This window comes from Oxyura jamaicensis, chromosome Z (genome assembly GCF_011077185.1).
Source record: "Oxyura jamaicensis isolate SHBP4307 breed ruddy duck chromosome Z, BPBGC_Ojam_1.0, whole genome shotgun sequence".
Taxonomy (NCBI): domain Eukaryota; kingdom Metazoa; phylum Chordata; class Aves; order Anseriformes; family Anatidae; genus Oxyura; species Oxyura jamaicensis.
The window spans coordinates 54,774,309-54,788,263 of record NC_048926.1 but is presented as its reverse complement, the minus strand read 5'-3'; the positions used below and the strand labels follow the sequence as shown (position 1 = coordinate 54,788,263).

Below are 13,955 nucleotides of genomic sequence, written 5' to 3'. Positions count from 1 at the left end.
AGGAGGAAAGAAAGAAAGAAAGAAAGAAAGAAAGAAAGAAAGAAAGAAAGAAAGAAAGAAAGAAAGAAAGAAAGAAAGAAAGAAAGAAAGAAAGAAAGAAAGAAAGAAAGAAAGAAGGAAAGAGAGAGCTCCATATATCCAAAATAGGTTCACTGTCGGTTTGACAGTAAATCAGACCAATGTCACCTGAAAATTATTTCTCCATATACATTGCTTAGATTTACTCAAAGGCATTTTTTTAATTCTTGTTAGAGCAGAATTAAAAGGGCCTAGCAGTAGTGCAAAGGAATAAATAATCTAATAACTGAAAAAAAAAAAAATCCCTTATATATACGGATTGATATTTGGGAGCTAGGAAGAGAAAAAAGGAAGGGAGATTTATAACATCCATTTGTTGCACAAATGCAGGAGTGCCATTGGGATTAGTTGTTGGTTTGCATGGAAGTACTGTGCTCTACACAGCTCTGCTGTGCTCCACAGAGGAAACTACCACTGTGCAGAGATGGAGACTTCTCAGAAGAAAAAACAAACAAACAAACAAACAAACAAAAAAACCCCTAAGATTTTAGCCAAAACAATGAGGATGATGATATAGGCTGGTGAGGCTTGCTCTAAAAAGACTGCTTTATTTTATCTGCTGAAAAAGACTGTCCAGCAGCTTGCAAAGTAGGAAGATTGCTATATACTGTTCACGTTAGCTGTCTTGTTCAGTTTGGAGCTGAACATCTACAGGGTGAACACCAGGAAAATGCTGGAAAAATCATTCCTGGAAAATTCTGTGTACCTCCACGTGGATTTGCGTCAAGTTTGGAAAAGGCCTTCAACATCAGCTTTTAAAGTCTGTGTTGGTGTGTGCACGGGAAATCAAGCATGCCCATAGTGGTGAGAAGAGGCATTTGTCTCCAAATAGCTGGAGTGCCAAATACCTCCAAACACCCTTAAAAGTTTCAAGTACCATTACACAGAGTTTGCTCAACTTACGAGTTTGTTTCCCAACAAGAAGACCTCTGAGCAATGCATTTTAGATAGGTGGAGAAGGAAAGAAAGACTGAAATAAAATGCCACATAGAGAAAACTGACCTTGCAGAATGCCTGAAACAAAATTTCTTAGGGACCATAAAATACCATCTGCTCTGTGTGAACATGGACACTCAGAGCAAAAGCCTGCTTGTGTGAGTGGGGGACAGGATCATTTTCTGAAGAAAGCACAGGGAATAGCAAGGTTGCAGAGCTTTTGTGTTATAGCCTGAACACAGACCAGGGAGTGGTAAAAAAATCCCAGAATCTGGAATAAGTAAAGCTGCATAAAAGATACTGTGCACATGATCACCTTGATGTCTTGATCCCCCAAATGATCCCCTAGTATCTAGTCACAAAGATGGTTCTGTGAATAGCTTCTCACCTTTGCTTCTGTCTGTCTTGGCACCTGTTATGTTGGATATGGGCCTCGGAAGCATTTGTTCCAAGTGCTGAGTATCCTCAGTTTATGTCTTTCCTGGTCAGTTGTTATTTGGGACTATTTTAGATCCCAGTATAGACACTCAGAAAGCAGAAGGAGCTCAGTCAGTTCCACCAGTCTGAGGAAAAGGAATTACTACAGATGCTGAGAAAATCACAGGCAGAACAACAACGTGGAAAATTAAGGGGGAGGAAGAACGAAAGAAGACTGAAAGCAGAAGACCAAGATTATACTGCAGTGTGGTGAGCAGTGCAGAGCCAGTTACCTGTTGACTGCAGCTGTATTCACTGCCTTGCTGCTTTTGCAGTCCTTTGATAGCAGGTCAGACAGAGGGCTGGCAGGAATACCATAGATCAGTCTGGCCCTTGGGACAAGGAGTAGACCAGACTGGTGCTTTGTATTCTCATTTATTTGAAAGAAATATAACCACTGGGAGGGAGAGAACAAAATCAAAAAACGAATCCATACCTTATAAACAAAGTAAGTTGAAGCTTTGAGTGCTCCTTTTGGACTCTGTACTTGTGGCCGTTTGGATAACTTTGAGACTACTCATGATCCATAGCTCATCACTCGATGTGTTCAGACAGACCTCACTGGGATCCTTCCAATTATTATTTTTTTTTTTTGTGATGTTTCAGAAAACTTAACACTGAAATGGATAAGCATTTCACTGACCCAGAAATAAACCTAAGACCATAGCTTGGCCCAGGGAGCAGAAACAGAGACTGACATGCTCTTTCTCAGTTGTATAAGACACTTCAACTGAGTAGATCTGGAAGAGTGAATAGAGGAGAAGTTCCATGTTTACTTTGAGCTTCGAGGTTTAAATTCATTAAGAATTTCTTCACTTAATACAATGATAATGATCCTTACCAGAGATCCCTGCTGTAACAAAAAGAGCAGAAAATGGCCTTTTCAGAGATGTTATAATTTCTCAAGTGAACTCCTTAAGTGAACTTGGCATCATTTGTTTGTTTACAAAAGAGGAATCAGTAATGTGTTTCTGTAGGTGTGTTAGTTAATTGATAAATTGTGATGGTTCCTTTGGAGCTATTCAGTACTAATGTTTACACACAGTATTTTGTTCACACAAGTACTATTTTTGAAAAGCGTGTGATACCCTCCTGAAAGGCTGTTACATTTTTATTGACATTTTAATAGGAGAAAGTCAATCTTTCTTCAGCTGAAAGAATTGGTGTGTCATTTACCTTTTTTGCTGGAAAATAGTATCTGATGGCTAATAAAACAGCAGAAATAAAAGACCCTGCACCTTTATCTCCGAATTGACAAAGTAGGAGACAGATATAAGAGAAATCTTTGTTTTTGTCACTGATGGGATGTGCAAATATTTGCAAGAAAACAGCTTTCTACAGTGAGCAGAGAGCTGTACTGCTTTGTTTCAAAAACATTTCTAAAAATTATTGTTTTGTTCTACTCCCAAATGGGTCAAGAGCAGAGGTAGGACTAGTGTTTGTGCTTGCAAAGTACAGCAGGTTGATGTGGGTACAGGCAAAAAAAAAAAAAAAGTAAATAAAAAATAAAAAAAACTTTCCTGGCTGCTCTCTTATTGTAGTGATAAGAGGAAGATCTGTGCTTCTGGAACAAGTGTGACAGCCTGGATCCCTATGTGCCAGGCCCCTCTCTGCATTCCCCCTTTCTGTCAATAGGATAGATCAACCAGGCTTTCTGTCAGGCTGAATACAGTTATTTTGGATTATGTAGTTTGTAACCTCTGTTGTTCATGACAACTTTGGTAACTTTCTGGGTTTTGGGTTGTACCAAACTCTGCATTGAAATGGGCATCACTGGGAGGAAGTGGACACACAAAAAAAGTAAGAAATTAGGAGCTGCCTTACAGTGTGTGCCTCTGAAAAACATAGTCTTTTAGTGAGATTGTAATTTCATTGCTGCTTAATAGCTGAAGAGACTGATGAAGGGGGATGTAGCAAGGTATGTCTGAAAAGCTCATAACATACAGACTGTAAGTCTTGGAAGAGAATCCAGAAGGGAGCACAGGAGATCTGCCTGGACAGAGATCCTGAAAAGCTCAAGTCATCCAGTCTCCTTATTGCCTTCTGCTTCTGTATACTAGTTTCAGGTTTATACTCCAATTGTCTCTAAACCAAGATGTACATGTAAATCTGGATCTCAACTTGTTAATTAGATCATAGAATAATAGATTGGCTTGGGTTGGAAGGGACCTTGAAGGTCACCTAGTTCCAACCCCCTGCCATGGGCAGGGACACCTCCCACCAGACCAGGTTGCTCAAAGCCCCATCCAGCCTGGCCTTGAACACCTCCAGGGATGGGGCATCCACAGCTTCTCTGGGCAACCTGTGCCAGTACCTCAGCACCCTCACAGTGAAGAATTTCTTCCTAATTTGTAATGATACTCACCAATCCTGACTGTTTACAAGTCATCTGTTTATTAGATCAGAGTAGGTGAACATACAGCATGCAGAGTAAGACACACAGGCCAAGGAGTCTACATGAGGTATCAGTGTGGGAAACAGGTACCTAGGCTCACCAAAGATGGTCGTGTGCTTTTCCTGCAGCCTGATACAACTTTGGTCTCCATGTGCTTGTCTGTGATTCAGGCTCTATGGGAAGCCTCACTCGTAGGAAGTGGTAGACCGAGGAAACCGAAGAGCATAGTGGGCTTCCATTTGCTGTAATGCGAAGCCAGATAGCCCGCACACATGGGAACGTCTCTGAGCAGAAACCTGAACGTAGCCATCCCTGTTCGGAGCTGGATTTCACCCTAGTGATGATAGCCACTCTCTCAGCCAATCTAGTTCATTTTACACTAGGATATGTAATGAATTCCTTGGAGGAAGGTAAACAGGGTGGAGATACAGTGTCATATTTAAATGGTGGCATGGGAAAACAGAGGCACAATTTATATTTTGTCTAAAAGAATCTCACCTGCCGGTGTGTGTTTTGACTGCAATACAAGATAAAGTTTGTGTCGCAGCAGCCAGAGGGAGTAATTTGCAGGTATTTCTGTAGCATATAAGGGGTTTGGCCAGGAACACTTGGACAAGATCCCATTCCTTTGGATATGATTCACATTGCAATAAAAAAATTTGCATATGAAAGTACTTTGTTTAATGAAGTCTTCAGATGAATGCCAGTCCAGACCTTCCTACCAAATTAGTGATTAAGTAGCTTGACTTCTGAGTCCCTTGTTTGCTACAGGGCTTTCTTAATGACAAATTCTCTTTTTTTTTTTTTTTTTTTTTTTTTTTTTTTTTTCCATGAGCCTTAACCGTAAATAAAATGGGAGAAGACATCTAGTACACCAGCCGTAAGCAGGTATATGCACACTGGCCTTGATGAAAAAGGTCTCTCCCCCGTGATATCACTAATATGTTCTTAGTTCTGGTTCTGAAGTGTTTCTGCAGAAGGGAGTGACCCATTCCTTCTCCAGTGTGATTAGCTGCAGATGTTTGGATGATGGCATAAAAACCATGCTGTGATTTAACAACTGAGGTATCAGTTGTCCTGTCTGCTTAGTCTATATATGGCTCAGCTACAAATAGCACCAAAACAGCCAGCTCATGAGCTTCCTGTTGTGTAAGGCAGGGCAAAATGAGTTGCCATCTTTTATTCTTTTCAAAGTGTACAGTTCTGACTGGGAGGATATTTTCAGAATAGTTATTGAATGTTAAAGAGAGAAACGTATTTTTAAGGCTACTTTTTTCTGGCCTGTGTACAGGAGTTTTCACCTGCAGAATTTCCTCAGGGCATAGCTGTTTCAAGTAACCCTCTCATTGCTGCCTCTGACACCTATGACTGAGAAGGGAACTTCCGTGACATCCTCTGGGATTTAAGCACACCCATATGCAGCTCTCTTGAAGACAGGCATGGGTTGCTATTTATCTGCATTATGAAATGAGTTTTGTGGAAAAGAAATTCTGCTTATTGGACTTAATTAATTTACCTGAAGCAATGGCATGTCAAAATTTCCATCATCCTCTGCATAATTAAGAATAGCCAAGATGTTCCTATTAATCTCTTTCTCTGTAAGTCATCTTTGGAAATCCTGTTCAATATCTTCGCATTTGCAGAAAATATCTTCGCATATCAACATTTAGGATATATTTTTCTTTTATTTTCTTTTTGAACAAGTAACAATTGAGCACTGCAACTTATGCAAGTTGATTTTGTGAGTTCATGTTTTCTGTGTGAAGGCTTGATTAATGTCAGTGAACAATTGAAGGGCCTAAGGAGATGGTGCTCCTGTGACTGAGGTCATGAAGTTTAAGAATTTCATTTCTATCAATTCAGATGCAGGCTCAGTTTGGGTATGCACTTCTCACCCTTGTCCATGCAAAATTCACTTTCATTTACCATTTAAACCACTTTCTTGTGAGGTCTTACAGAATCATAGAGTAACAGAGGTTGGCAGGGACCCACGGAGATTGTCTAATGCAATCCCCTTCTCAAGGTCACTTAGATCAGGCTGGTCAGGGCGCTGGCCTGTGAAATTTTGAACATCTCTAGAGTGAGAGACTCCACAGCCTCTTTGTGCACCCTATTTTTTTTTCCTGTGTTTAAATGGGAATCACTGTATTTCAGTTTGTGTCTGTTGCCTCTTGTCTTGTCACTGATCATCACAGAGTAGAGCCTAGCTCCTTCTTCTTCATTCCCTTGCATCAGGTATTTACACATACCACTGAGAAACCCCTTGAGCCCCTCAACCTTCTCTCCTCCAGCCTGCACAGTCCCAGCTCTCAGTCTTTCATTGTAGGAGAGATGCTGCAGTCACTTAATCATCCTAATGGACCTTTGCTGGCTCACTCCGGGAACTCTTGTACTGGGGAGCCCAAAACTTGGCACTGCACTCCAGATAATGCCTCACCAGGGCTGAGCAGAGGGGAAGGATCAGCTTCTTCAGTCTTCTGGCAAATTCTTCCTAATGCAGCCCAGAAGGCTGTTGACCTTCTTTGCTGCGAGGATACATTGTTCATTAGAGCCAGAAAGGTTTGCTCTTGTTTTACTTCCTTTAAGATGTCAGGATCAAAAAGCTGTCCTGGAGTTTAGCCATTTCTGAATTCTTCCTGTGGTCTTATCTAGGGATGCTGGATATTGTGTTGATCTGAAGCTCCACACTGATTGCGATCACTTTCATATTCTCTGTCTCATCTTTATGTCAAGGTGGATGTTATGGTTGGGATGTGAAAAAAGTACAAAAAGCCTGAAGGTACCATATTAACAGATTCGGTGTTTCCTTCCCCTGTGTCTCGTTGGAAACTTCAGAAGAAGGCATGAGGACAGAACTTCTCTTTCTTCTAGCTTGTGACTGTGATTGCAGTATCTCAGCTAGTATGGAAGTGAATTCCCTGGAGCATTCACTGCTCAACAGCTTAAAATAAAAGCTGTATTCCAGCAAAGCTCAAAGTTTAGGACAAAAGAGACCAAAAAAAAATAAAATAATAATAATAAAATAAAAAAGGCTTTGTACACCAAAAGTAACAGAAGACACTGGAATTAAAATGTAGTGTAAAATTTTGCTTCTCATGATACATTTCCTTCCAAATAGTTAGCAACAGTACCACAATGAAGCATTTCACCCGTGTAAAGGTGCCTTTGAAATCTGGGGTGATTTAAGAGCCTGTGAGGATCCTGGAAATGTATCACCGTTCTTGTAGGTGTCTTGTGTTCTGAGTGGCTGTAAAATCAAATGCTTAACATATTCAAAATCTTGGTCTTGTCTAAGAGATAAAAGAAAAGTAAGTCTATGCAATTTCATTCCTTACATGATGAGCTGAGCTGCCATTATAACATAGTGATAGCCTGGAATCAGTGCTTAGAGAAAAATAAATCATCTCTTTCTGCTGCTGAATTCTGGTCCGTAAGCAACTAGCATATTACACTGTCTGGGTAGCTCTAAGTGGAGGGAAGCTAAAAAGAGATAAACCTGATAGATTGCTGAGCCCAAAGGAGTCTTGATAATCAGTAGAAGTTTTTGTTGAGGGGAATCCAGAAATGAATTGGTCATCAGTGTTTTATACACAGAAAAGCTGCTTAGTGGTGCCCCTGTTATAGGGATGACTGACCCAACAAAGCTGCATTGCCATTCCTCTTTTGGTCAAATTCTAGCAAATTTTGCTTGCAATTTCAGTTGGCCTTTCTTGCATCCCAGAAAAAGAATCATCTGCTGGGATGAGTGAATTTCCTATCAAAATTCTGGAGTCCCGGTGGCCCTCTGGGGACCCTGGAGTTGGACTCAGTGATCCTTGTGGGTCGCTTCCAACTCAGGATATTCTATGATTGTAAGATCCCTGTATTACTCTTACTCTTAACTGGAGGAGGCAAAATATTCACTAGGAGAAGGCTGATAGTAACAAGTGAGTATAAATTTTTTTTTATTTTTTTTTTTGTATCTGAGAGTTGTTGACACATTTAAAGAGTAACTTACAAGGGAGAGACAAGGGAGTGTGAAAACCTCTTCCCCTCACTTAGCCTTTATGAAAGCCAGCAAACAATTATTTGAAAGGATTTTGTCAGTGTCTCTTTCCAGCCTAAGCCTTTGAAAAGGCCAGGTAGTTTCACAATGGTGAGGCAGGAGATGTTACATGTGTGCATGCAGGTGCAAGTGGGTGTGTGTTACAAGGTCATCCCAGATTAACTCAGCTAAATCTCAGCCAGCAAAGAACCAGCCTGAGGCTTCCCTGGTGCAGGAAGTAAGGAGAGTAACCAACTACTTTTACCCTGAAATAGCCTTCCTCCAGGGTGAAGGTACGTTTAATGGTAAATGTGCAGGTTATTTTCCTGCCCCAGGCAAAGTTCAACACAGCTCTCAAAGGACATGCATCTTCTCTTCATCCACATAAAGAGGCTTGGTCCTGCTGCAGCTCCCCAGTGCCCTTATGATGAAGCATCACAGCAAATTACTCCCTGTTTCTCCAGCCCCCATCCTTCTTCCCTAGCTGGATGATTGCCTGAGTCAATAGAAGTAGCTCTGAAACACAGGTTGAATGGCCTGTGTGCAGCTCTGTGGGGACAGAGGGGCATGCAAGAAGCCTCTCCACTTGTGTGGCTGCGCAAAGGCTTTATACAATAACAAACGGCTGGCTCAGGAACTTACAGGGACTGAGAATTTGGGACTAATGTGTATGCAGGGGGGAGAAAGAGAACCAGGCAGAGCCAGGTTCCACTTGCATACTATGCATTAGAGGCAGGGGTGTCTGAGGTTAAATGAGAGACATGCAGAGATGCTACTTCATAGTGATACACAGTAAGAGTCTAGAAAGTGTCAACAAATGTTTACTAATGGTGTGGGCTCCTACTTGTCACAGGATGTGTAATTTCTGTCAACAGCGAGTTGGTGCTATGATTCTGTGACTCTATGAACCTTCATGCACTAGACTTAGCTGAGGGAGTGAAACCACATTGTGGATGGCAGCTTGCCCCTTTCAGGACTGCAAGCCAATTGTGTATCCATCATGCATGTCCCGAGTGTGGGGAGGCAGAGAGAGCTGGCATCATAATGGTTTTCCTGCATTTTTACAGAGCTTTCTCTTCTGTTTTTTTCTAGGGGCTACCAAAGACATGGGGAAGATGCTGGGTGGGGATGAGGAGAAAGACCCCGATGCTGCCAAGAAAGAAGAGGAACGACAGGAAGCCCTCAGACAAGAAGAGGAGGAGAGGAAAGCCAAATATGCCAAGATGGAGGCTGAAAGAGAAGTTATGAGACAAGGGATTAGAGACAAGGTAGGGATCTGGCTTTCAGCACACTCTGTGTGACTTTTAATGCTCAGTGGAGAACTGCTATTTTCAGCTGATTTGTAACCAGTTCTCTTAGCACCTGGGTAAAGCCAGGTAATTACCTTGCCACAATGAACTTTCTAATCTGGTGCACTGTCCCCGGAGGTCTGTCCCTGGTTAAACACACCTCCCACACTGAGAAGCACTGCAGTGGTGAGACAGGGAGTGAAGATGAGGGGAGAAAACTGTCTGGTTTTCTCATCATCATCTATTCAATACTCACTTTATTTTGAATGTTACAGGCTTCTCTGTCCCTATACGTGTGCTCTCCAGGCTTGCGTTTGTCATTTATGAGAATTGTCATCATTCACTGTGTTTCTGAGAGATAGAGTATAAGTATTTACTGTTCAATGTATTGCTCTGGAGGCTTTATTTGTGTTGATGGTTGAAATGGGACAGATCTACTTTACTTTTCATATTTAGGCTTCCACTACTCACTAGGGAGTCATTTGAGAAAAGAGAGGCTTATCTGAGGATCTTAAGCATTGGGAATCTGTCTCTTCTTTTACTGAAGTTAATGGTTGATTCTTGCAATATTACAATTTAGTGTGAAAAGAAAACAAATAATGGTGAGGATTCAAGATGAGATTGAAAAGAAATACATGAAAAAAACCTTTACTAGAGAAATAGCTTAATCTGCTGAACCCATTGATACTGTGCGTTAGCTTTTAGGGATCTATGTGTTCACAGAGAAGACAGTTTTGCTGCCTCACAACCAGCTCAGAATTGTCTCTAGAACAATTTAATTTTGTTCTAAAGCTTAGATAACTTGGAAATAAAGATAACGTGGAAGCTTTGGTCCCGTGTTGTGCCTAACTCTGTGCAGCTTACCTACAAACATATCTGTGAGAAAGCTTCAAGTCTCACCACAGAGCTGATAGTGACAGTGCATAAACAAGACTAAATCAACAGTGGGCTGAAACTCTGACACAATCTTTGTGATTCAGGACAGAAGCACGGATAGGATGGATTGTTCTGGTGGCATAGTATATCTTGGAAAGAGGTATCAGTAATTATTCTGCAAATAAGGAATTTGGGGTTGAAGCTTCTTAGAAGGGATAGAACTTAAAGGCAATTGTCTGATTGTGACTTTGCCAGAGAAAGGTATTCATATGATCATTAAAGAGAGGGTGTTAGTTACAAGGCAGACAGACTTAGAACTTCCACCAGGTCAAAATGTGTTGGTTTTATATTGTGAACATATATGTGACTATATATGTCTATAATGTAATATTTTAATATAAATATGTTTGTGTGTGCAGCATGTCCTTAATGTGCTCTGGGTAAGTTTTTCTAAGCAATGACACAGGTCTGAATTATGCATTAAGAAAAACAAGTGTGATGAATTTCTGGGATGCAGGTAGGCATGATAACGCCTTTTTTCACTGCTCACTGTCCATTCTGCTATGCCACTAAGTTGTTCACCAAGATAGGTGGGGATTGCATTTTCCTTGACGTTGGGTAAACTGTAGTGACAGCATTTAAGATATCTTAGTTGTTCTCTGTTACAAATAAGAGGTGACCTAGACCATAATTCACACATTTAAGAATGGGTTGCAAGACAGCCTGAGATGGCTGAAACATCCAGCCAATGGGGATTTTTTTGGGATATTCTCAGCAATTTAGGTTTTACTGAGTTAGGCTGACTACTAGGTGGGGAAGTCTCCTGGAAATGTGTTGACTCCTGAGCAGTATTGTTTTGAGTGGCAATGGTTGGCTCTGCAGAGAGAGTTAACAGGGATGCTTGAAGGAATGTTATTTGACCTCAGTCAGAGCTCTGGATTGCAGCTTTTCTAGTGATGTGGTGGGTTACTCTTGAGATTAATAACAGGAATTCCTGCTGTGGGGAGGACACCTGGATTGTGAAAACACAGGAGCTCCATTATTGCCTCTGGTTTTCTTTCTCTTGGGATAATCCCAGGTAGCATGGCATTTGAAAGAGGAAGATATTTTCTGCAGAATCAGAAAAGACAGATAAAGCTGTAGGAAGGAGCAGTTTGGGTTTGGGATTTTTTTTTATTTTTTTTTTTGTTCTGTGTTTTTTGTTTTAGTGATCTGTGAAAGAGAAAGATTACTTTGTCCTGACAAAGAGATGGATTTGATGATATGCAAGTCTTTGTCTCCAACAGTGAGTTGGTGGCTAGAACTGTGAAAAGAATGTTGAAAGAGTAGAGAAAATAATTGGTTCATTTCCTCCCTTACTTGTTCATTTAGAAACAACTTTTATAACTTCACCAACTCCAATGAAAACAGAAATATTGAGGAGTAGAAAACCAAAACACAGCTTCTCTCTGGTAGAAAACAGAAGTTGTTGTCAGCAGGAATGAATTAAATTCAAGAAATTTTAAGTATTATAGAACTCTCTGATGATATTTGCACCTTTCTTATACAAAGTAGTGGGAAATGAGCAATTGAGCTGAGTGATTGATTATGAACAGTTCATTTATGCAGAAGAAAGATTTGAAAATATGGGTCCTCGGCTATAAACACACAGCCACAAAGACACTCCCTTAGTGTGGCTGCAACATGTTCCAGGCACAGGTCAGGGAGTAATGGCTTCACAAATCAGTTAATATTACTCTAGGTGTTGCTTACAGAAAGGTTCTTCTTGTTGTTTTCATCTTTTTTGCCTTGGTACTTCAACAGGTGTGATGAATCCAATCTCTCTTTTATGGCTTCAGGAAGATCAGGAAGAAGTGGGAGCCATGGCAGAACTTGAAAGGAATTGTCACAGAAAAAGTAGATATGCTTCAGCTAACATCAGGTTTTTAATCCAGTCTGTGAAATTGAGATTACATATGACCTCAACCCACCATAGTAGCTAGGGGAAGGGAAGAAAGGATTATGCAACAGCCAAGCATATTTACATATATATATATATATATATATTTCCATAAAAAAATACAAAACATTTTCATCTGGAAATAATTTTTAGGGGTGACATTTAGATATGACATTTTGATTATTATTATTTTTTTGGAACCAGTTGTCTGCCAGCTCCTACCCAATATTAAAGCTCAGCATATGATATGAAAATGGATTGAAAGAATGTGAAAAACCTAACTGTATACTCCAGCCGCTTCCTACCCTAATGCCTGTGCATGGAGTTGCTTTCTGGTCTGATCCAGGTCTGATCCAGGCTTGATTTCGGCATTACTGCTTCACACATCTTCTGGACCCTTCTACAGCTGTTACTGGGGAGAGGTGCCACACCTGATTGCCACAAGCAGGGCTTTCATGGGGCTTTTGATGCTGCTGTGCCTGATGGGCCAGGTGGTGGTGCTGTGGATAGCTAATATCCCTTCTATCTTGGTCAGAGCCTCACACCGGTACCATCAGCTTGCCGTGCTGGGGCAGCCATCTCATTTCAAGTACTCTTGGGCTGAATACTCCCTTCCATAAACAGACAGCCTTGTTTATGTTATGTACTTGCATACTTTGGCTGTGAATACAATTTCATTCGTTTCTTTGATTGCTTTCAATTCATTACTTCATTGTAATGACCCATAATTACTTATTTGCATAATTAATTATTACCACCCCTGTGGTGGAACTCAGGCCTGAGAGTGCTCTAGGACATGCTCCGTAATTAACACTCTACCTGTCCAGGCTATTAGTGAGACAATGTCTGTAGCACAGCTTCCTGGAATTCTTACTTTTGGTTTGGAGAATAAGCATTGCTGAGTGCATGCTGACAGGGAGCAAGAGCTCAAGGCTATCCTCACTGTGGTGGGTTTCAACAAGAAAGGATCTGAGTGTGATCCTCTGTCCAAATGGCTTGGTTTCAAGACAGAATTTAGGTTTGAATTTAGGCCATACTTGAGACGGAGCATGAACTGCTCCAGTAGCTTTTGTATGCTCAGTTCTCAGAGCAAAAGGCAGAAGTGTGGCCTAGCTTGGCTTTGACCAGCCTTATGTGCCGTGGCAAACAAAATCAAAGTTTAGTTACTTTAAAAAGGACTTCTGTCCAAGCTGAAAGGACCTCCTCCAAGCTGAACGTGAAATCTGTATGGGAAGTATGGAAATGTGGCAAACAGGAAAATTCAAAGGCTGAAAGAATTAAAGGTGCATCTACAAATGCAATTGACCCTTCTGGGTGCTGTGTAGAGATTGTGACACAGTGCTTACTGCCATGATCCTGTACTGTTTATACAACTAGGAACCTCACCTCTCCCATTGCACACAATGAGCAGAACTGTTAGCTTAATAAGCAAATGTTCAATGTTTCACCTCTGCCATCCCTTACAATGTGTATCCCAAGTTCATTTGTTGTGCAGTATCTAAACTCTAAAGACAACTGCGGTGGTTTTACCCTGCCACACAGATGAATTCCACCACAGCTGTTCTCGCAGTCCCCCTCTGTATTGTTTTCTGTATTCAGAGCACAAAAGCAGAAGAGTCTTTGTGAGTTTAAAGCCGTGGTAGCAGAAGAATGGCGTCCCATTGCATCAGTATGCCTCAGTGGGGCAGTAGGAAATGTGCAGCACTTGCTTGTCCCTTTGCTGTCTTGCAACAGGGAAATGGTGAATTCTGGGGTTTGATATTTGTTCCTGGAGACAGCATGTCACACAGCAGTGGAATATGCAGTCCCTGTTCTATTTAAGCATGAGTCCTTCTGTCTCTGGATGACTGCCATTAATTCTTACTCCCCATTTTTTGTACTGGGGAGTACATGTTCCCATTGGTCATCAAAAGTTCATCTGTAGGAAGTGGGATTCTCTGC

The 13,955-nt window shown here is 41.1% G+C and overlaps 1 protein-coding gene across 1 annotated transcript in view; it reads left to right on the top strand.

Moving 5' to 3' along the window:
• The window catches only part of CPLX1 (complexin 1), a 128,038-nt gene that overhangs the window by 61,293 nt on the left and 52,790 nt on the right, over positions 1 to 13,955 (top strand). Inside the window, exon 3 of the mRNA XM_035309392.1 lies at positions 9,003 to 9,178. Coding sequence (XP_035165283.1) covers positions 9,003 to 9,178 — 176 coding nt within the window. The remainder of the gene's footprint in view (positions 1 to 9,002; positions 9,179 to 13,955) is intronic.